Source organism: Nansenia antarctica (genome assembly GCF_963989245.1).
Source record: "Nansenia antarctica genome assembly, chromosome: 10".
Taxonomy (NCBI): domain Eukaryota; kingdom Metazoa; phylum Chordata; class Actinopteri; order Argentiniformes; family Microstomatidae; genus Nansenia; species Nansenia antarctica.
The window spans coordinates 18,378,339-18,403,806 of NC_137680.1; the positions used below are offsets into that span (position 1 = coordinate 18,378,339).

At 41.8% G+C, this 25,468-nt stretch overlaps 1 protein-coding gene across 2 annotated transcripts; it reads left to right on the forward strand.

Annotated features, from left to right (window-relative positions):
- Nucleotides 1-4,158: 4,158 nt before the first annotated feature.
- Nucleotides 4,159-23,872, forward strand: sntb1 (syntrophin, basic 1). Of its 2 annotated transcripts, none has more exons than XR_013937693.1 (7): nt 4,159-5,054; nt 14,353-14,569; nt 17,226-17,433; nt 19,509-19,645; nt 20,128-20,328; nt 22,643-22,833; nt 23,254-23,872. XR_013937693.1 is itself a non-coding variant. In XM_080540793.1 (7 exons), exons 1-7 carry the CDS (start codon nt 4,526-4,528, stop codon nt 23,344-23,346), a joined length of 1,572 nt encoding a protein of 523 aa, XP_080396919.1. In that variant the 5' UTR covers nt 4,159-4,525; the 3' UTR covers nt 23,347-23,872. The 2 variants fall into 2 exon arrangements, 1 of the variants encoding a protein (XP_080396919.1); XM_080540793.1 differs by having other exon boundaries at nt 20,128-20,324.
- The last annotated feature ends 1,596 nt before the right edge of the window (nt 23,873-25,468 follow it).

Sequence of the window (25,468 nt, forward strand, 5' to 3'; positions counted from 1 at the left end):
GCTAAACATTCCCTTCTCGGGAGGGGATTTAATTGGGGATATGAATTTTGATCTAGATGTTATACTGACTAGTCTAGACAACTCCCCTAACACTTTCTTTGTGAAAGCGTAAGGCAATTACAGAAATGTAAGTCAATAGGGGTGTCTTCTGTCCATCTCCAGCACTGAATCAGACATATCCACTACAGAAAAGGTAAGCTAAAACATTCTCTGGGTTTAGAATTTGATATACTGTAAAAGGCATACACATGCTATAGCCTGAAAATATGCTTCATGAGAATTTTGAACATCTATTGCAGTCTGTTACTAAAGCATAATGACTTAACTGTAAACATCTGTGCATGAACAAAACAATACAGGCATTCACAAACTGTAATGTAATGTTCAATATATTTTATATAGACCTAATAATAATCCTCTATTTGAACAAGCGACAATACTTGGTAAAGTAATACATCATACTTGACTTCTAAGTTTAGTAACTAGCCTAAATGCAATCAAAGATATTTTGGGTAAATTACTGACACATATTCTTAATATAACATTCTTAATAAACACTGGTTTATACCGAATAACAGGAATGTTGAAAGTGTTAACACAATGTTTTTAAGCTCCTTTGGTCAGATCTGATTTCTATCAATCTCTAGTAAAGTCTTTGGCCAGTAGAATCCACTTAAGTGGATTGTGTGTATGTCCCTGTGGCTGTTGCATGTGTTACAAAGAGTATGTGTTTTTGACTTGGCTCTTTGTACTGGAATGCCTCCATCACCTCTGTTTGACTTAGATGTCATTCACACACTTACTGTATTACAACCATATCCCAAGGGTTCTTTTTCATGTACATTCATGAGTTACCAAACCTCTAATATCACGTACAAATATACACTTTGCAAACTCAATGTACAGAGCAAAGACACACATACAGACACTGTAACACATTCACACACGCACAAAAAAAACTGTTTCAAAAGGTGTCTATTGTACTGTATATATCAGTCATGCTCTGCTGCCTCTGGACCAGTCCCACTGTTTCATGCACAGCTATCAAAACGTAGGGAGGGATTTGGGGCCTGAAATGTGGTAAATATTACATGTTTCCATTCACTGTGGGAGAGAATCCCTCTGAACAACACATAACGGTTCCACATGTGCCTTGCCATCCCATCTGGATGTCCGCTATGGAGAGAGCACCATCCTCTCTTTTGGAGGGCTCAGAGGACCCACATCCAGATGAACACCAACTCGACCCCCTTTAATTTCACTATCGCTTAAATCAGTTCATCCTGCCCCTATGACGGAAGCCCTGCGCGCATTGACTTACAGGGGCCTGCTTTCACTTAGGGGCTGGAACGTCAGCACTGGTGTCCGGGGACAGAGTGGCCTTCTTTAAAGGGGGGGGGGAACATGAGCAGGCTCCAGTCAGCCTAGTCTTGTGTCAAAATCATTAGGCGGACGGATTGAGCTACTCTCCCCTTAGTAAATATGTCATATTCACTGAAAAAACAAAGCATCTGAATGGGGCTGGGGGTGTTTTATTTTGGCACACATGACAATGTTTCAGGTTTGACTTTCGCAAGCATCAATGAGCTGCAATTCTCAAAAGTCCCCAGCAGGGAGCGTAGTAGTCCATTTGCAGACAGTGAGAAGCAGCTGGACCACCTTCACTCAATCATCTTCACCATAATCGTTTAACTGGTCCCTACTGATAAACATTGCATGACATTCCTGGACATGACGTCAGGCGCACTGTCTGTAGCCTAAACTCCTGCACACACACACACACACACACACACACACACACACACACACACACACACACACACACACACACACACACACACATACACACATAGAGACATGGCACTTATGGAGTTAAATTCCTACTGAACCCCAACAAGCTGAAGCCTAAAGCTCTGATATAAACCCAGGTCTAATCATACTTTTTTTCAGAAACTAATACTGAGTTAGGTGTGGATACAGTTCATTATAAACATACCATTAACCCTACCTATGGAAAACAGAGGTTACAGTGAAATTGGATAGGAACATTTCATAAGTGGGATAAGGTCTCCATGCCAATGTTTAAGTAAGGTTCTTCAAAACACACGTGAGAACAATAACCTCTCAACATCAATTTTTATTTCCCTTCTAATGAGTTGCATGTGCTTCCCCACTGTTTCACAATACTGAGTTACTATCAAAGAGACGGCCTACATTTCTTTTCTTTTTTAAAGTGTAACTGCTCCTCTGGATTATCCCTCCCTTGGAGTTCCACAATGGAGCATTTATAAACTGTGGCCAAAAAAGCCCAAGCCAGACTTATCCCAATCTTTGCATATAAATTACAGTTGAAATCTTGATTCAATCCTTGTAAAATCCACAATATGCACTGTGGGCCAGAATTGTGTTATGTTAGAATCTTGGAAAATGGTCAGTCAACATTATGAAATGTAATGTTTTTTTATACTCCATTGATATCATTCACATGAATACAGAAAGTAGCATTGAAAGTAACAGCAGAATAAACTGCCTCTTACAGTAACTGACTGTTAATTGGAATAAAAATTAGTTTCAACAGAAAAAATGGGGTCAAAATAAATCTATTTTCAATGTTTTGACCTCAGTGTAAATTTGTTAATTAGATAATGACATGATGATGAGTACTTCCTCCAAAATTATAGGATTCTTATTGATGCAATTCAGTTTTTCTTTGTTTGCTTTGAAAGTCATTACCACAACAAAGACCATGATATCTAATTTGCACATAAAAGTCAAACTGTAAAGCCTCATTAGACTAAAATGCCTATTCCTGGAATTTCAGTCTCTAAATAAATAATGTTGTCTCTTGTGGTGGCTATAGGATAACATAAGATATTGTCCTTCTTAATGTTTTGTTAATTTGCACAAAAATAAATAAATAATAATAATATATATAGGCCTATAGGTTTATGAGGACATGTCATGGGTAGCCAATCCAAACGGTATCATTGCCCTGTATGTTAATTCAGACAGACCTAATTAGCAGATTAAAATGATATTTTACAATAGGAGTAAGGGAAATCATCTAGGCTAATTATGTGTTAAGCAAGCCATGGTATATATTTTGAACTGGGATAAAAGCATGAATTATTCACGTGGAGGGGAGAAACAGGGCTTTGGGAGGCAGGATGTAGCAAGGGCACAGACTTTGTTGACTTAAGGATTGATTTAGCTTGATTTCAAATTCAAATTACTCTCTTACATTACCAGTTAATAACATCTTGAATAGCAATTCCGTTCCTTGTTTTCCGTTCTTTATTCCCCGGATAGAATGAACTTTTCACTTCAGTGCAAAAGAAAAGCGTACCAAATTGGCCTGATCTTCTGAAGTAGGTTCTATACTGAAAGATGCATGTAAATAATATGGATCTGCCTAAACTATGCCTAAACTATTCGAAACTTCAGTAGAGGAAAAGCATTAGATGATAACTGTTGTATATCTGCTTGCTTATTAAGTTTCTCATCAAAATAATGCATTTTATGGCTCTTTAGGTTGGTAAGCAGCTCAGCGAAAGTGAAAGTATACGATGTTCTCCTTTCACCATCAGATGGCGCAGACACACTTCGTATGGTCGTGTTTTGCCATTAAAACCCTTTCTCCGTCTGACCCAGACCCATTACTAATCTTAGCTCATTCAATATCATAAATAATGATAATTAAACATAAATATTAACATTTGTATATGTCCTTTTCTTACTATCCCCACTATAATAATCATCATAACAATAAAAATAACAACAATAATAATAATAATGACAATAATAATAATAATAATGCTATTATTATTGTTTTTCATTGTTATCATTAGCATTATCATCATCATCATCATCATCATCATCCTCGTCATCATTCTTCTTCTTCTTATTATTATTATTATTATTGACATCATTAAGCCATTGTTATAAAAGGGTAGTAACACCAGCCAGTGTTAAACACGTGTTTGCGAAGTATTCTTATTTTGTTTTTGTCTTCAACTAAAAACATCTCCAGCACTCGACGAGCAATGAGCCGCTGACGTTTGGCAATATTGACAGAACAGGAGAGTCGCACACTGGAACCACGGCCACCTCCAACGTCACTCACAGTTACTGTCCCGACCAGCGTGGGCTCATTCCTTCACACGCGTCACCCTCTGAATGGCTCAATGGGCTTTTGTAATCAGATGTTACAAGATGTAAAGGGGCAATTAATTACAATGTCCCACTACATAGGCTACATTTAAATGGCTGTACGTGTAATTTCAACCTCAACAGGCTAGACTTCTCGAGTATGTTGGAGGGAATTAGAAAACTGGAAACTGATTTGCTTAGATAGTGGGATTGCCCGTCGACTTGCTCCACCCAAAGAAGATATGGGTTTTTGGAACAGCGACCACTACATTGCCAAAAAAGAGACGAACTGGACTATTTGAAAGCACTGAGAAGTTCGGGGGTAAAGTCCTGTGTGTGTGTTAAATCACATGGCATTTTAAAGCATGCTCCAAAGATGGCGGTAGCTACAGTCATTTCTAGTAACAGAGTGCAAAAAAGTGGATTTTTAGAGGTTTTGGTAAGAGACCGATGGCACAAAGTTTTGGTCAACTTGAACGAAGAAGCCCTGACGCTGAGTTGCGAGGACCTGGGCGAGAGTGTCAGTCTGAACGGCATCACCAATGGATCTTATTATGGGAGTAACTCTGGTCACCCCGGTCCCACGGACAGTCCCGACACCGCGGTGAGGACAGCTTTCACGGATCTACCGGAGCGAGTGCCAGAGACTATAGCCAACAGAAAGAGATGTGTCAAAGTTATCAAGCAGGAGGTGGGGGGACTCGGCATTAGCATTAAAGGGGGGAAAGAGAATAAAATGCCGATCCTTATTAGCAAGATCTTCAAAGGTCTGGCTGCGGATCAAACCCAAGCCCTGTACGTGGGGGACGCGATCCTGTCTGTGAACGGGGTGAACCTGCGGGACGCGACGCACGACGAGGCGGTGCAGGCGCTCAAACGGGCCGGGAGGGAGGTGACCCTGGAAGGTAAGACACGGATCAACTTCCATCCGAGGGTCTCTTGGTAAACTTGATGTCAAAACAGCAATTATCCGTGTGGAAGGGCAAGGCTTTACCTCATTAAGCACGGCTAATCATTCTTTCTCTCACGTAGTCAAGGGCTCTCATAATTATAATATCAGTCTGGGTACAAGTGTTAAACCTTATTACATTCCATAAGATTAAGTCTCGTTCTCTATGGATATCATTACAATTTCTTCTGTTAAAATGCATTCAATCCCGGCCCCTACAACAGTAATAAGAATAAGAAAATATGTCCTGTCCTGTTAGGGTATGCAGGTGACTGTTCATATTGCGAAATGGAATGCTTTGCATTTATGAGGAAATGTGTATTATTGGACACCAATGCTGAATCCTGCTATGTAGATAGTGATCCAGTTGGTCAAAAACGCATGCACGTATGCGCACACACACCTGAATAATTTAGTCCAAGCATTAATAACCCAAAATATATAAAAGGTCATACAGATAATCATGGATACAATTGTAGCACCCTCTCCGCCACACAGCTAACACACGCACGCACACGCACACGCACACACACACACACACACACACACACACACACACACACACACACACACACACACACACACACACACACACACACACACCCTCTCTCTCCTTAGCAACTGAGATTCTTTTCCAATTAATCTAGATACATATTGTTATTGGACCTCGCATCAACCCTGACATTTTCACAGTTATTCTCTCTCTGAATGTACTTCCAATATTATGTTTCTAAACTCAGAGTAACATCACACTCATTCACCAGCTATATAATCACAACTGCCCTTTTGATACTGTTGTGTAGGAGAATTCAATCCACATTTCAAAACAGAAAACATGTGATGTGATGTAATGGTTGATTGTTAGTTTGAAGCATAAACAGAATGACCGTCCCCTGAGATACTGCGATTATTACAGTGGAAGGAAACACGGTCCCAGCAGAGTCCTATGATAAGCTCAGAGATAGTAAAGGAATGGAATGCCTTACACAATGACGTTCCTCACAAAATAATGTGTTCGCAGCACCTCTGAAAGAGCAAGAAATACGGTTATATATTCTAAGTTTGTGTGTTATTAATTAAGGGTGCGAAACTGTAAAGGAAAAGAAGTCTGTGACTGTACATAGGCTATGTAGGCTATCTCATAAGATTAGGTCTAAGGAAGTGAAGACGAGATGAGGAAACATCTGATTTCTCAGTTACTGGAACTGAATCTCCCCTAAGGACATGGATGTTGTTGTCTTTTACCATGGGCCTAAACCTTACAGCAGAGACGGCAGGAAAGTCCCTTGCAAACAGGTGAATAAACATTTTCAATCAGGTTTGTATTGCAGTATCGCTATGTTAAATCCAGTGTAATACACCTGTCCTAAACATCTGACCTGTCTACCAACTATGTCTAGAAGTGAATCTAGTGACCTATCGAGCCCCTACTCTGTACCTGTCACCACGGTTCACCTCTGTGTGAGGTTTCAACAGGCGGTCTAGACTAAAACACTGCAGGGTGAGTGATTGTGTGTCATAAGAGAAACTCTCATCACGTTAGCGGCTGTTCCTTAGCATATACGTTGTGATGATGATGTGAATCATGCAACCCCTGGAAACGCATCTGTTAAAAGTATTCTCAACCACTTAACACTGTGTGAGTAATTCTCTTTGACGTCTCCCAAGTGAATTATTTGTACATCCTTTAACTTCTTATGTACATAAACGCCACCTGTTTCTCACGCACATGATATTTGGTGTTTTAAATAATATTTATTAGGACATGGTTCACTTGAGGGGGAGGCATTCAATGAATTGTTCGTGCTTAAAGACCGAACAATTTATTGAATGCCTCCCCCTCAGATGAACGATAAAAGCCTACATTCTAGGCAGACGAAAAAGATACCTTGTCTTTTGTGCTGCAGTACTGTATCTACCTGCCTGGTGGTTGTAAAAAGAGCCCCATTCTGCAATTAAAGCTTGTAAAAGGGGTCTTTTGTTTCTCGTCCATATTCTTCATCCAACTGGTAGGCATACATGTGTCAAATTAGCCACTTTCTTCCCGGGAGCTTAATGAGTGTCTTTTTTTTTCACCAAACAAAGATTTCCATTCTCCACATAATGTAACAAGCTTTAATGACTCCTACTAGTTAAGGAAAGAACACAAAGAACGGGTTACGATTACACCTGATGCTAGGCAAAGATACACTTAACGTTTTTTCAAAGACTTGGGTTCTACAATAGCTTCTATTGTCTGGATAATAATTATTTAAGAAATTAATTGGACTATTAGCTTAAGATTCTCTAAATGAATTGGAATTTGAACAGCTGGGCATGGCGATATCTTTCATTCAGTATCCTCAGCCAATTCCATTGCCGAGCATTTCATAATGGGATGAAGTGAAAGTATAGGCTACCATGTGCATTATCCAGGGAATGTGTGAATGATTAAATAGTTTTGGAGCTTTCAACTTCTCTTATGGAAAACCTGACCAAAGACATACGTTTTCAGATAAGGCTTTTTGAACATTTTAAACTGAGTTCAAAGCAGGATTCAGGCACTCTTTATTCGACAAAACACATTCTAGACTTGTCTTCCTCTCACAAGCCTTATCAAAAAGAAATATTTGGATTACATTTAAGAGACAAATATAGAACTGGTGTTTTTAAACAAACAGAGAACAAACAGGAAATACACATAGGAATAATGATAAACATTGTTCCTTTTATTCTCTCCTCTGCGGAAACTGAACATTTCTATTCGTGTTGAACACTAGTGATAAAAGTCACTAGAATCATTTCAAATCACTGTCATTGACTCATTCTTGTGACTCATTCAATGTTGTTTTGTTAAGTTTTACAATATGTTGCTTCTCATCAAAGTAGCTGCTTACATATGGTCTATTTGGATAGCTAAGAAGATAACGTAGGGGAACAACCAGGGGGAACTTCTTGTGAACTTCTTGTGTGGCTACAGTAAGAGCAGCTGTAGCTAGAACTGAGATGTGTAAGTGATAAGCATAGAATGGAGATGACACAGCACATCACCGCTGTAAGCCAGCTCATCATGCTAGTGACCTTAGAGCAAACCAGCTGATCGTGCTTGTGACCTTAGAGCAAAAAAAGAGTGAAATAAAAAAGGGAAACGAGGAAGGGAACCCTCACATTCAGGGAGCCTGTGTGAATGACCTCACCCTCAGAGCATCCAGCTGATGCATGAACTAACAACACAGCAATTTCAACAAAAGCATGATGAAACAAAATGTATCAGCAATGTTTTCTCAGTGACACTATCAAGCTAAACCCATGCATTTTTACTTAATAATAATAATAATAATAATTCATTAAATTTATATAGCGCTTTTCCGAGGCTCAAAGACACTGACAGTATGGGACAAACGGAAAACACAGAAACAAGATAACATGGGCACATAGAACACAGAGTTACTTCACACTCTTCTTGAGCTAATTTATTTCACAGTAATTATACCTTTCCTATATTAAAGTAATACAAACAGTGTAAACACTTCCAAGGCCTTTTGTAAAAATGGTTGATGCCCCATCAGTGTTGCATGCCTGATGTTGCTGCCCTGTTATTTACAGTGACGCTACCACGTGTTGATTAAATTCTTCAGCCCTGATGCATCTAGAGACTGACATCGTTATTACAAGCTGATACACTTTATTATGGTAATAGATAAATCGCATAAACAATTGTCAAATGTTCTCACAGCCTGTTCGGAATGGTATACTAGCATACTGCATACTAGCATACTCAATGAGTATATACTGCATACTGCCTACTAAATTCATAATAAGTATGTGAAAACCAGCCGACCGTTTACACAGTATGCATACTGCCTCCCAGAATGCATTTCGCCGGGAGCGGCGAATTTAAACCTCCATTTTAAACATCCATTAGCTAAAACCTGTACTTTTGGTTTTACAAGTGTTAACATGTCATTTTATGAAGTTTCATATGTTTTCAGGCGAGAAAGTAACCACATATATTCCCAAAATGTGTCCTGATCTGACGATTTTTTCCGTGTTCTGTTCCTAGCTATATTACGGCTGCGTTCGTAAATTTGCCCTGGAAATCTGATCAGCACTCATGGAATGCCTCTTGTCCAATCAAATTACCTGGTCCCTTTATAACGTTGAACCCAGTGTGCGCTCCGGCGCTCTCAGAGCAAATTTACGAACGCACCCTGCGTTGCTTACATAAGCCCCTTTTCCATTACAGGGCCAGCCCGGGCCAGCTTCTTTGGCGCTTTTCCATATGTCGGCCCGGGTCGGGTCAGGTCGGCTCGGCTCGCTTCTTTAGCTCCCCTTCGATACCAGGGTCTACATTTAGACCCGGAATCTTTTTGCCAGGCTGCGTGTGACGTGTGACGCTGCACACCATTGATTGGTCAATCTATGTTCACACCGTTGATTGGTCAATCTATGTTAATAGATTTCTTCGCTAACCGCCATCTTGAAATACCACATTCGCTCTTGGAAAATGTCACTACAGTTTCTGTAATAGCTTATTAATAAAGATTCGAAAAATAATGCTGACCATCGTATTATCTTAGTTTAATGTCATTTCAATGCATCATAGAACTTTTATTTACAACAAGCATAACCCAAAAATCGCTATTATGCACCGTCTTTGCCCGTGAATAACACCGGCTGTGAATGTGGTAGAAACACAATACTCCTTTGCTAACTTCACCATCGGTCTACGGTAATTTTGAGCCCTTAACCACCGCGCTGACACCCCGAGAAGTTATGCTTTTAACCGTAAACTCAATGAACCGGGAGTTCACCCGGCCGCTGCTGCTCGCAGCACCGCTTGCTGCTGGTTGAAAGTCCCGTTGACAGCGGGGGCAGAGAAACGTTTTAACAGGGAATTCGCTCCGCGCTGTCGACGGTGATAGGAGTGTAGGATCTACACCATTCAAATGGTTTTGGATTCCCTGTCCTCTCCTCTATCCGGACACGTTTGAATTGTTATCCTAACCCACGGTAATCCAAAGTTATTAACCCGCAAAGCACCGCTTGCTGCTGGATGAAACTCCTGTTGACAGCGGGGGCAGAGAATATTTCTACCCAGGAATTCGCTCCGCGCTGTCGACGGTGATAGGAGTGTAGGATCGATACCATTCAAATGGTTTTGGATTCCCTGTCCTCTCCCCTATCCGGACACGTTGGAATTGTTATCCTAACTAGGGATGCACCGAACATTCGGCCACCGAATGTATTCGGCCGAATATCGCAAAATAAAGCACATTCGGTATTCGGCCGAATGTGTGAAAACACCGAATGTTTACCACCGAATAGTGGCCGTGTTTTGATGACGCAATACAATTAAATATAACTCTCAACAGGCGCGCGGCGCGAGGCGACGCGCTTTCAAAACTGGCTGCGTTCGTAAATTCACTCAGGAAGTCCGATCAGCACTCGTGGAATGCCTCTCGTCCAATCAAATGACTCGGTTTCTCTATGACGTCGGGCCCAGTGTGCGCTCCAGCGCTCTCAGAGCGACTTTACGAACGCAACCTTACACTCATCTAGCTAGTTAGCTTAGCAGTCGTAGCGGAAGAAGCAGAGTTGTTGCCTTGTTGAAAACATATTCAGACTCCCAGCTGTTCTACACGAGTTTATGACATGCAGCTGTATCATGCGGTGGTTTCTATGCAAACCAGAGACTATAAAAACAAAAGATATTCATTCTGAAATAACATGAACTATTATCCTTACACTCAGGTGGACTCAATTCAACTTGTTGAATGACTTGTTGAAGACATTTAGCATTTGACCTAATTTTAAGAGTGACAAAGGGTCTGAATACTTATGTACATGAGGTATTTCTGTATTTACATTTTAATACATTTGCAAACATTAAAAAACGTTTTTACTTAGATTATGGGGTACTGTGTGTGGATTGATGGCAAATCTATTCAAAAATGTGAAAAAAGTGAAGGGGTCTAAATACTTTCTGAAGCCTATGTAGAGACACATCATGAATATCATTAACTTGAACCCTGGAAAGCAGTAGAGATTAAATCCCACGATAATTAGTTATAATAAGTTATATATAAAAGTTCTTTTTTTTCAATCTCAATTTCTTTCTTTGAGAAGCATGAATAAAAAGCAAAATGTATTTAGTTTATGCAATGATAAAATTAAAAACTGCCGATACACATTCGGTATTCGGTATTCGGCCAAGTGTTTCCTTAAATTCGGCTTCGGCCTCGGCCAAGAATTTTCATTTCGGTGCATCCCTAATCCTAACCCACGGTAAACCACAGTTATTAACCTGCAAAGGGCACCGTGTTTGTCCGTGAATAACACGGCACACAATGATACTACAGTTCATAAAGCAGACAAGTGAAGGCAGTGGTTTTAAGGGTTCAAAAAACATGACTTTATTATGTGTACATAGCTTCCTCTCTCTCTTTCTCTTTCTCTCCAAAAAAACAATCCCTCGGCATAATATACCACATGCCGAGGGAAAGGCATACGATAGCTTCAAGTTCCTCCATGTTGCTGTTGTTGTTGCTGTGTTGTGTCTCGTGAAAATATACGTCACCACCATGGCGCGCTTTTATGACGCGTAACTCTACTATCGCCTACTCCTCCTACTAGTTCCTGGTCTGTTGTGTATAGTGGAAAACCAGAACTGCGCAAAAGCGGGCCGAAGCGGGCCGAAGCGGGCCGAAGCGAACTTACCCGACCTGACCCGAGCCGAGCTGGGCCGCTGATGGAAAAGCGCCAATACATTGCTTACTTACGGAGTTCGACAGAAACGACATAACATAAGTACAACAAGTTGTTAAATGATTTGGGGGGCCAATATCTTTAGCTAGCTCAAGTAACTAGTTTACTATATTGTTGTCTTAGCAGTTGGTAAAAGAACATTCAAATAAATATATATGAGCAATAACATATCGTGGGTTTGCTACAGCAAGCACAATACAACCAACTTGTCCGTCTGAAGCGACAATACTGGGATCATTCGTGATTGGGTTACAATCAGTCAAATACTAGGCAAACATGTGTGTAAGACACAAATATACGTGGATTTCATGCATTTCAAGTGGCATATTTGTAATCATGACGACGTAGCCTTGTCTAAGAATGCATTTCACCATGTTAATTCCCAGTATAGTGAAAATACCACCGCTCATCCGTGATCAGACTTGGTGCTGCAACTTAAGAGTATCAAATAGAGTGCAAAAAAGCAGCATCTGCACACTCAAATCTGTGCAAAAAACTATGTTTATTGCAAGCTTTCGGTCCCCAGGCTATCGGACAATGTAAACAACAGCTGTATGACAAGTTTGTATGACGCAGTTTGACGAGGCTGAAAACGCACAGGGTTGCCAGATGGGATTGACAATTTACAGGCTAAACTTTCTATTACCTCAAAATCAAGTAGCCCATTCGGCGGTAACCCGTCCCATCTGGCAACCCTGGACGCGAAATGCATTTTGGGGATCCAGTACTCCAGAAGTGTACAGTCGTATCACACTTAAATTATTGAGAAAATATAGTATATATACTCAATTTCTTGCATACTCAAATCTCGCATACTGTACCGTGTGAACGCTCTCGCATACTCAAATCTACGTCATATCTAGTATGAGTAGTATGCTAGTATGCTATTCCGAACACAGCCTCAGTCTTTCAGGTTGCATCCGGGCCTGTTTGAACCACCGACAATAATGTTAAGGGTGTGGCATACTGTAGGCTAGTTGTTGACACTGGAGGTCATGTAGGCAGAGTGGCAGAGACAGGTCTGTCACTCACTTAAATCCCCCCAGTTGCAAAAACCTGAACTCAATTATTGCCCCGAACTCCTACGAGACGGGGGCTACCCCTCCTTACTCTGGGGGCAATCTTCTACTGTGCGACAGAATTCGAGCTCAACAGCGTGAAATCAGCAGCAGACTGGGTTGTTGATGAGGCTGATTTCTTCCAGGCCTACATGACGCGACACTTTCTGAGCACTGACTTTTGCCGAAAGTAGTTAGCTACTGTAGCTGTGAGCCTATCCAAAATAACAGAGAATAGTAATAAAGCGAAGACTAAACATTTGTATGTTCAACAATCATAAGTTGCAGCTTACCATCCAGCTTTCCGTCACAGTGTGTTTCGAATCGGGCTTCTCCTGCAAGTCTGAAGTGCTATAGACTATCCAGTGCTAGCCACTCTGGTGCTAACTAGTACAGGTCCTTTATTCAACAAAGTTTTGCCTAGTTGTTACAACGTCGTTAATCAGCTGATAGGCTAGCCCTCTCAGTAATTTATTGTAATAACATGGAAGTGCATCGCATGACATTATTTTCTATCTATCCATTTAACACAGCTGTTGTTGATCAGCCTCCCAATCTGCGAAATGGTTCTTTTCCCGCTACTTCTTGTAGTTGGCTACACTGTAACCTGGTACCCAGGGGATGCACTAAGGCACCCACCCGACTGCATGTATGTTATTTATGTTGTTATGCTTAGTTTCCCCTTATGGCTAAGTATAATTTGGTAGTACTATAACTGAAGAAATGTTCTCCCTGTCTATGTACTCCCAATTTATGAGAATGATGACATTCAAGCAAATTCGATTACTGTTCAATGTATTAGATATCTGTTATGTGTTTATTCCTTAGTGAAAAACAGGTGCAAATGCAAATCTACTTTTAATCTGTGATTAAAATGCTAGATTGTAACAGTTTAGAAGAGTGTGTCCACATTTCAACTGAAATCATTTGCTTATATAATTGATATGACTAGTGTTTCAGCATCGTTTACAGGTCATATTTTACTCTAGTGCGGCTGTATGATCAATGTGTGATTCCAAGGTTGTATGAATCTACTGAATGGGAAATCATATGGCCAAAGCTCTTAACTAAGGAAGGATTAGGCAGTCATATGGAATACCTCTAATTGCTTCACATGTTTTGGCCAAGTTCAGAATGACAGTTTTGGCATCTAATCCTTTGAGAAAATACATGTGTTCCCATGGAGGTGCAACATCATGTCATTAAGTTCACAGAAAATGTGAAAACTGTAATATCCCTTCTATTTGTCCTCTATCTATAGAATGATTTAATGCACAACTGTTTGTTTCCACTACAGAGCTGATGCTGTATTATTAATGCAGAACTCATCTCATGAATCACTCTGCAGCCTCTTCTATAGGATACAAACTGTAGTAGTTGATTGACAGGAATTTTCCTCCATATCCAGCATAATATCTGACTCCTTCCCATGTTTTCTTGTTGTTTCAGTGAAGTATATGCGAGAAGCCACCCCCTATGTGAAAAAGGGTTCTCCAGTGTCTGAAATAGGGTGGGAGACACCCCCACCTGAGTCACCTCGGCTTGGGTTTCCCCACTCAGACCCCCCCACCACTATTTCAGTGTCCTTACAAGGGGACAGAAGATGCATCCCCTTAAAGATGTGTTACATCACAAGGGGAATGGTCACTCCTGACCCTGAGAACAGGTAAGACTTCCAGTGTAATCTCCACTTCTCATTCGTCATGGTTTGGCATTGATTAACTTCCTCAGTGTTGCCACTGTACTGTATCACTCTCTCAACTTACTGGATGCCTGAGGTTCAATGTTTAAAGAGACAGAGAGATGCCTAACTTCACTAACCACCATCGGTCCAGGGTTTATATCCTCCACAATACATAGAGATAATGGATATGGTTTTACCACACTGCCGTTATGCCATTGAGCAAGGCACTTAACATCTAACTGCTCCAGGGGCACCTGATGGGGGCTGACCCTGTGCCCAGAGCTCTGTTCTCCTTAGAAGTGTCTTGTGCTGTCTTGGGGGCTGTGCAAAAAGATTAATTTCCCCTTGGGGAAAAGTATATTTCTCTCTCTCTCTAGTCTGTGAAAGACTGTTGAAGCAATGATTAGATCATTTTCTATATGTGGGGGGGGGGGGGGGGTGAAGCTGCTGTAATTGCATGCACATACTGTATGACATTTGCAATAACACAGCATGGAGATGAAATGTTTAATGTAAGTCTTCTCTATCCCTTCATACACAATATGTTTGAAGTCTGTTTCACTTTTCAAGAGGTCATCTCACTTCAAAGCTGATGAGGACAACTTCAAAGTCCAAGTTAACGTTGACTTCAAAGTTTTCCCATATTCTGAGACTGATCAAATCTTAGCCCCTACCAGAAGCATTTGAGTCTCTTGGGGGAATGCCTACTTCTTTATTCCTGAACATCCTTATAAGAAATAATTCAGACACAAATATTTTCTCTCTATGCAAAGTATTAATGAATCTCTCAGTTGTCTTTGGATTTGTCCTTGAGATTGGGGTAAAATATCACTTTGCTGGTTATAATTCTGGTGTTCAGTTACTGTACAATATACTGTGAGTATGTAGGCCTACTGTTGTACTGAGGCCCGAGGTAAAGACTGCGGTTTGTGAAATTAACCAAACCATGAACAGGAAATCTAACAGAGACGCTTTAGACCACAACTAACCTATTTAATGAGTGGCAATATGGCTTACATTACTTTTACGAGACTCGCTACAATGTTTGGGCCCTCTTTAAAGTACTTTCTTCATTTTGCACACATTGTTTACAACTGCTGATTTGTATGTCCTTTCATTACTTTTCTAGTGACACTATATAAGGTATTCTGAAATGAAAATGGGTCATCACTATTCTTTTATGTTTCAAGGGAAGTTAGAGCAGTGTGCGATGTCAAGTGGGGTCAGCAACGCTCAAAGAACCAGATGTGCCGGTCCTGTCTTTCATTGTTCACCATTGTGTTTGACTGAGTCCATCCATCACTTGAAGTTTCCTGTGTAGACAAATGTACAGACTATTGACATGCCCCTCCACTCGTCCAGGAAGAGGTTAACAGGATTCTGGTGAAATTCTGGCACAAGTCTAATTTCGACCAAATATAGTATGAGCAACCCTGAATTGTCTACCTCCTTTACAAACGGCTGTTAAGTTTCCCTGACATGTGCAATGCAGGCTTGTAGCTGATGGGCAGAGCACTAGTCACTAGTGGAAATTTAAACAGCTGTCTGGAGGAGATGTCTACGCCGCCCAGGCGAGGAAAGCGTTTCCTCTGACAGATTTACTGCAGGTTTTTCTATCTCACTCCCCACGTCTCCAGAGATCTGTTTAGCGTGGAGGCCTATCATGTGTTTATACAAGGCTAAAAATAGACTTGCTTTGTATTTACTGTTTCAGTCCTAACTTCGGACATCGTTGAAGATAGTACGTGATAAAAGCTGAGGCCTGTGCAATGAGAGGTTTATGTATTTCTATCTAGATATACAGTATGACTATAGGTCTATAGATACCTACTGTACATACATGTACATGAATGTGCTGTAAACATGGGATTTGATGATATAACTATTAATAACCTCAATCTTAATAAGAATGTTTATGATGAGCATACAGAAAAGACAGTTGCACTGTTTTGAAAGATGCAGCCAGCCAGGTAATTGGTTGGTTATTTATTTGTTCTTTTTCATTTGACGGAAACAGGCCATACCAACATTGAACAGAAAAGGCATAGAACGATTCTACACACCACTTTCAAAATCTGGCAAAGGCATCTTTTAATGATCATGAAATTTCCCATGGCATTTAAGGAGAGAACTCTTTGGGCCCCTTCCAGGAAGCTCTCTGTGTCTAACTAATGCAAACACTTCAGCTCCATATGACATCTGGCTTCTGTTTCTCCTGAATCAAGTCTCTTTTTTAGAGAGTTGCTATTTTTAACTGCAGGGAGCACCTGGGACTGATCTAGTGGATTGTTACATGAGGGTCTCCCACAGTCTGTGATAAATGAGCACTAGATTCATCATCAATGGTCATACTTTGGTCTGCTGGGAAAATGCATCATCTCCAACCTTTCTTATTTACAATTTACAATAGAAAAGATACTTCAAACATGCCACTGGGTCCTACAGGCGTCAATCATATCATGAATTAGAATGAATAGTTAAATGCTGCGTTGTGCATCAAAAGGCATGTTTATCATATCCCTGTAGGTCAAGCAAAGAGACTATAAAAAAGTGAATTTGTGATGTTGAGAGTTTTTAATCACTAGTATGCACAACACATCAGTCAACTTTTTAAATGTCTTTGCATTGTGTTTTACAGGCAGTTGGAACTTCACTCTCCTGATGCAAAACACACAGTGGTGTTGAGATGTAAAGACACAGCTACAGCCCAGGCCTGGTTTGGTGACATTCAGTCCGCCACCACAAACCTAATCAATAAGGTGATTGCAGAGGTCAAAGAGCACACAGGAAGAACAGGAATTGCTGGTAGTCGAGAGATCCGTCACCTGGGTTGGCTGGCTGAAAAGGTACGCATCACTCTTTATTATGTATACATGCCACATGTAGACTTTGGTGTGTGGGGGTGTGTTTCTCATCCTGGAGCAAGGACTCACAGCATAGAATTTCTCATATGCATTGTGTTGCATCTTGAACACACACACATACACACACACACACACACAGCTGCAAGACAAGCCTTGATAGCTTGCTAGGGAACAGGGGGAGTCCAGACGTGCCTTCAGTAAAAGGTGGACATTTCGATAGGGGGTGTTTTTATTTGTCAGCCACATGGAAGAAGATATATATATATAGCCACATTTTTGAAAGATATTCTTTAGAACGGAATGTTTCTATGGGAGTTGTTGTGTGTGTGTGTGTGTGTGTGGGCGGGCAGTGGCTGGCAGGGAATCCTGGGAACTCTAGTAGTCAATCACTGGGCAGGGCCCTCTCTCAAACATCTCAAACCTCTGAACTACTGCACCCTCCCCCCCCCCCCCCCCCCCTCTCTCTCTCTCAACACGTAGTTGTAGTGTGTATTATGCCTTGTCAACCACTATCTTTTCTAAGAGTAATAGTCCAATCATTTATCTTGAAAATCCCATTGTACTGCCACAAAATTGAGCTCAAATCAATATGCTGGCAGGCACTCGGATTGGAGCAGTTCCACAAGGGTATAAGTCAGTATCTGTACTTTTCAGTCACCATCCTCTCTACAGTAGCGATTGATCCAGGATGATTTTTCTCAGCATGCAGGTTCCCCCCTTCTAAATCCTCTTTTCATGGCTTTCTCATTAGGGTTGACACGGACGGCTAATACAGACATCCCTGTACTTTGGGCAGTCTGCGAAGCGGCCACTTTCCAGGCTTTTTTAATGAGGCCCCCGCTTAGTGTCTCTTATTACAGTCCGGCCTCCCCTCCCTGCAACTGTCCTGATGAATAATTATAAGGGCCAAAAGCCTCCAGTGTGTGGAGTGGCCAGCGCTGCTGTCCAAGTTCCTTTGCGCAATGAGCGAGGCTTTCAACAAGGGCTCGTTTGTGGCCCGGGCTGTTCTGACGCACTCAGCGGTGCTGGAGTCTCTGCTCAGCACTGTGATGGCCAACAGACCCTCTTGAGTTCAGCACGGTGATTGGATCAGATATCTGAGGCATTGAGCGAAGGAGACAAGATGGTCATTTTACAGTACATCCCCCTGGATGTCCTGGATAACTGCTCTAATCCTGGTTTCGATAGACTTCATCCATCCATTGTCATGTAATGACCAATTATTCCTTGGTTTCTATGGCATGTTATTTTTCATTGGATGATTGTTGCATCTAACTACTGTACATGGCTATGCGTGTGTATAGTGTGGTCTATATGTGTGTGTCCTGTGTTTATATGGTTACTTAGCAACATATGCTCATAATGTTATAGGGTTTGACCCATGACCACCAAAACCCTCTGTTCTCATAGCTGGCTGGGTACATCAAAGAGAGGCAACAGGCTTAGGATTCCATGGATCGTGCAATAGCTAAGCTTTCATAATGAGAATAATTTTTATGCTGTATTATGTTATGCAAGCTGGTGTCGTGTTTGGTGTCTTGGACTTTAGAGTTTATTCACAGGCCAAGAGGAATGTATGAACTCAATTTGCCTCCCTAAAGTATGAATAATCAGTTTTATAGAAAAATACTCAGGACATGCTGTGCCCTTGAAGTGCCATTCAAAGTGCATTGTGAAGTTTATTGTACCAGACATTCCGTTTTTCCTCTTGCATAATCTTATTTACCAAAACACCCACGCCTCATTTTTGTGGGACCACAAAAAGCTCTCATGACTTTTTAGATTTTGCTGTAACAAATACTGTACACAAAGCACGTCCTGTAAGAAATGAGATTGTCCCGTTCTAGTGCAGATCTTATGTTTGTTAAATATGACCTTGATGAAAACATTTTCATCATGTTCAGCATCACAACGCCCGCTTCTAACACTGTGTGTGTGTGTGTGTGTGTGTGTGTGTGTGTGTGTGTGTGCGCGTGTGTGTGTGTGTGTGTGTGTGTGTGTGTGTGTGTGTGTGCGCATGTTCGCGTGTGTGTGCGTGCGTGTGTGTTGTGTTCCAGACAGAGAGTGAGAAGCAGCAGTGGAAGCCCATCCTGGTGGTGGTGACAGAGAAGGACCTGCTCCTCTATGACGGTCTACCTCGAATGAAGGAAGCCTGGCACAGCCCAGCACACATATACCCTCTGTTAGCTACGAGGTAAGCACATACCCTCTGTTAGCTACGAGGTACGCAGAACTCATTACTCCTCTCCTAGCCACGCGGAGGCTAGGAGAGCATCCACCCTAAATACACCAGCTTCTGTTAACCACACGGTACAGTAATCCTGTACTCCAAACACACCGACTGTACCCTCTGTCAGCCAAACGATAATCAAAACACAACCAGCCACATGGTACACCACCACACCCTTGGAAGATGTGGTGCCACTGGACCTGATCCACAGTATGTCTCCAGAACTTGAACACAGACATGGTCTCTAAGTCAACGTCACATTGATTGTGGGTTGTATATGCTAAATGCTAAGTATCTGCTAAATATAGGCCCACAGTAACTACACACCATCACCTACTACACCATGAGGTTGGTGTGTTTACCTTATAGGCTTCTGTGAAGTCAACTATTTTGTGACAAGGTTTTCTCTGGCATATAACAGAAGCTGGGTCTGTGTGTCCATGTAGGCTGGTGCATTCTGGTCCAGACAGAGGCTCCCCCCAGCCAGGTCTAGAGCTGTCCTTTGCCACTCGCACAGGCACCAGGCTGGGTATCGAGGCCCACCTCTTCAGGGCTGAGACCTGTAAGGACCTGTCACTGTGGACCAGGCACATTGTTACTGGATGTCACGCCTCGGCTGAGATGATCAAAGAAGTCACCACCAGTGAGTACGAACTGACCTACCATTACTGCTCTGAACACACACACACACACGCAAGCACGCACACGCACATAGCTCGCTAGAGGAGAGGGGGAGACATGCCTTGAAGTAAGAGGTGGACGTTTCGATAGGGGGTGTTTTTATTTGTCAGCTACTTGGAAGAAGATATATATATATAGCCACATATTTCTTCTAATGGAATGTTTCTAAGGGAGTTGTCGTGTGTGTGTCTGTGTGTGGTCTCCGTAGTGGGCAGTGGGCACTGGCAGACAGGGAATCCTGGGAACTCCAGTCACCCGCAGGGCCCCCTCTCAACAATCTCAAGCCTCTGAGCTACTGTACCTTCTCTCTCCTCTACACCATTTCACACAGTAGTAACTGTGTTATTACAAAGCGTGTGGTGACTGTATGAACAATGTCAATTATTTTCACCAAGAGCTTGTTAAGATCACGTCTCACTCCCACCTAAAATTATATCAATAAGAAAAAATGCCGCATAAACATTGTTATCCTCTGAACAGAGAACAGCTGTTACAGTAGTGTATGTGCTGTCAATGTCTGACATGGAGACACATGGGCCTTTTCCTTTAGAGACTGTGACATTTGATAAGTCACTGTAATCTTCTATTTACATAGAGAGGCTATTGATATTATTACAATATTTCTTCTAAGAATAGCTTAGCTCTGCATCACGGACTGGGCATTGTGCCATATTTTGGATTTCAGTGGAAAAGGACATTTTGGCACCAAATCCATATTTCCATTACCTGCAAAGATTTTGCTGTTGCTGTGATAGAGTGAAACATGACTGTAATACAACTTGATCTATAATTGAGTTTGTAAGAGGTATGATAGATATTGATCGGGGTACTTAACAAGGAGAGGTAACTCTGATGATGTTCCTGTTCTTTTCAGCGGGCTTCCCATGGAGCTATTGTCTATTTGTTGTTGGGGAGAAGCCAGTAGAAGGTATTTTTCTTCCTGTGGTAATGGTATTGCTTGAAAGACCTGCTGAGCCAGTCTTTGACTGTTGACCTGAGGGGTTTATGATGCCATGTGGTTTGTTTGATGACAGTGTTCTAATCTATGATGTTTCCTAAGCACACAGAATCACCAGGAAATAATGCAGGCGGGTGGGGGGGGGACGACTCATTCTAGGCTTGTCGTCTACAGTATGTCCTGTATGTCCTATACTGTATATGTCATGTTTGAAAAGCGTCCGGACTATGAAAACACTCTACTCAGACCCTATACATTGTAAGGGTAGAAAGCACTACATTTCTGCCCGTAAATTTAGCTTCTACAGATCCTGGTAGTTATAGTAACCAAACTTGATCCGTCGTGCTTGAGGAGGTCCCTGTGTTTTGCCACTTATTGTCGGGGCTGAAAGGAGGGTCTTTGTTTTGGCTTGAAAGCGTCTGTGTGTAAATTCCCTCTGGTGGGAACGTCTGAGAGCCCCGTAGATCAAACATCTCAGGTAGGGAGTAGTATTTCAAGCACAGAACAAAAAGAAACAATGCCTGAGAGTTTTTGGTACATATTTTCCGAGAAGTCCTTAACATTTCGGAGCACCCCCCTGGTATTTGTAGTCAATACTACTAGTATTTCAACATACCAGAAAGATTCTCCAATAGCAATGTTTGGGCAACCCCAAGAGGTCCTTTGTGAAACCCTCTTGCCGTCGGACAGCAGTGTGCTTGTGCTTATCAGTGCTGCCGTCTTCCCAGGCTTTCACAGAAGGCTACATACATGAAAGAGAGGCACACATGCCTTGGAATTAGATGTCCATGGAGTGATTTGCAGAGGTTTACTGGAACAAATGTTAAGTAGTTGCAGAAGAAGCATGTTGACACTCACACAATAGACAAGGTAAATCCTGCTCTCAGCACATGAGATAATGTCTGTTGGGCAATGTTGAGGGCTGTAATTGAAAGCATGGGAATAGAGATATTTGATACGTTGTGTGACGTATTGCAAGAGAAAGACGTGGGTTGAAAATGATACGGTAAACAAAGAGTTATGTGCAATGTCATGGTTACGCATTCCTCATAACATTGATATAAACTGAGAATAGCTTGGCTATACTTTACATGGTATACTATACATATTTGTGGGGAAAAAAATACAACTTTTGTAAAAGTGGAATGATGAGCCAAATCACCTTTTGCAGAGAAAACAAACGCAAGGCATCAGATCTCTAATGACGTGTCCCACCCACTGCCAAGCAGAACACGGCAAAGCCTTTTACAATCACTTCCTTCCTAATATGGCCATATGTTTCTGCAGTGCCTTGTTTTGACCCAGCTGTTGTCCTGTTTCAGGCTGTATGTACAAGGGCCAGGAATGCCGGCTGGTCATCCACTACGAGCAGGGCTTCTCGGTGCTGGCGGACCACGAGGAAGGGGCCCAGCTCAAGCCTCTCTTCAGCTATCCCTTCGAAAGGCTCAAGATGTCCTCTGACGACGGGGTCAGGATGCTCTTTCTGGATTTCAGTGGAAAAGAGGGTGAAGTGGTGAGTGTGTTTTTTAGGGGGGGGTTATTGTGCGCTCACACTAATACATTACAGGATAGCATCATGCATCAGTCTGTCTGTTGGAGCGGTAGCATTGTTGATTATTGTCTTTACCAGGAAAAGGATATTTTCTACACAATGATTGATGACATAATACATTAGGCACAACATTTCATTATAGATTAAAGCCCCCCAGTTGACTCACGTATTGGTATTACCCTACCCAGCCACAGCTAACGCAATGCAAACAAGTTGAAATATATTTGTTTTCACAGAATCCCCTATAGTCTCCATTAAACAGGATATGATTCATGTACATATTGAATTACAGTCCAGCAAGTCCCTCTGTCCATTGTGTGCACACAGAAAACTAAGTACTATGATTTGGCATCTAATACACTTTCCCATTGAATTTTTCAGCAACTGGACCTACACTCATGCCCAAAGCCTATCGTTTTCATCCTACACTCCTTCCTCTCAGCAAAGATCGCCAGGCTTGGCTTGGTAGCATGAGGATAATGTTTACCGCCAAAAGGACTGAACTGATGCCAAGTCTACGGAGGAGGACATGGACATAATGGAACTAAAAGGACTGAAGAAGGAGATGTACAGCGGACCAGACACAGGATCTCCTCTGATCCAGAGTATAACTTCTCAAGATGAACGGATCATGTTTCAAACTTTAATTAGTTCATATTGGGTATTTATAGAGACACAAGCATTACCAATGACATATACACAATGAGATTGTAAACAAATCAGTTACACAACAAATAGTTTTGTCCAAATCCTACGTTGTAGAACAACACTAATCTATTACTTTGGTACTAAAAATACTGGAAGTATCATGTACAGTTGCATTCATCTAATGCTAATTCATTTGTTTGGCATAGAATTCAGCACTTACCGTTAACTTAAATTTAAAAGTTACAGTGAAAAGGCTCTGCTACAGTATCATGGCTGCTTGAAATGTAGAATTGTCCAATGCTTCTGGCAGCTATTATGCATAATGAAAAGGCTTTAGTTTTTAACTGAGTTAATGCACATAAATTACATATTTAAAAACCTAAAATTGTCACTGGTGTGTGTTTTCATCATATGGTTGTTCTTGTAGCATAAATGCAAACTCACAGATTTACCTCAACAAAAACAAACCAACATCACCACTCCCTGACCGAAAACACAACCGATAAACACCATCACCAAGTAGGACACACACCCATTTCTCCTGATGGTGTTTACATGGCCTGAGTAATGAGCTGCCGTCCAGGGCACTCACACACTATTGTTTAGCGTGTCAGAGCCACTGTCCACAGCTTGGAGCCATAATTTAGCCAAACTATTCAGTCACGAGGGGCATTGATAGACATTGAATGTCAACCTACTATAACTCAGGGGCCCGTAGAGTTTCCAAGTTAATCAGCAATTACTGTGGCCTTTGTTGGGTGCTGAGGACTCAGCAGTGTGTGCCATTGTAGAAATATAGATTTGGGGTTGAACGGTCGCCTCTGTGGGACACCATTTGTGCAACTACTCCTACTGCATTCCTGAGGATGTGACAGGTTCTAGCAGGTTCCTGGCAGTGGTGGTGTTGGTCCAGGACAACGGGTCACAGGGTTCCGCAAGTTTGCAGTTCCAGTTACACAGTTGATCCCAGGTTAATGAGAACAGAAAGAAAGTGTGAAGTGCAGATGACCCTTGTGATTCCCTTCCAGTAATTGCTAAGCGCTTGACGAACAAGTCCCTGGCATCGTCCACAAGGTGGGATCATCTTTTCTGTCAAGCGCTACACATGCAGTAGTATGCATGCATGACCTTTCTTTAATGCAGAATATCCTCTACGAATGAGGACCTACCTCCTACTTCAACTGTTTGAACTCAAACCCAGAGACTCTTAAGATGAATCCTGCAGATCTCCAACCCTTCTTCAATCTTGTCAAATCTCAAGTGGTTACATTTCCTTTTACACGATGCAGCCACTTTCCACAGCCACTGAGTCTTATATAAGGACACAACACGGGGAATAGAGATGAAAACCTGTAAGTGGGCAGATCCAACACGAAGCACACTCAGATTGCATGGTAAGCTTCAGGAGGTTCCAAGGTTGCTAACGAGTGGCATGACCCCTAGGTCCCATCATCTCTTTTATGTCCACGGGAGAGAACAATACTCCTGTGTGGGACAGGAATGTGCTGGCTGGTGCTGCCAAGTCCGTACCCCCTCTCGCCCCCCCCCCCCCCCCCCCCCCCCCTGGGATGGGAACCTGGTGATGAAAGAGATGGGCTGGTGGGTGGGGGTGTCATTCCACAAACACACACCACCAGTCAGTCGTCTCTGTTGTCTAGGTGTTTTTTTGTTGTCTTGTCTGTCTGTTAATAACAGAGGAGCAACCAAGACTTACGTCAGGGGAACACAAGCATGTGGACACTATCAATCATGCAGATTGCAGTGTCATTGTTTTGGGATTGACGCAAAGAAGTGACGTCATCCCACGGTTTCAAGGCATCTTCATCTTGCATGCAGTCACAGGAATTATTTTATTTTTTATTATTATTGAATGTCTGCAGAGCCTCTGTTACTTATTTCATGGTTGAACAGTTCCAATGTAATTGAGTTATATTATCAAAAGAATATA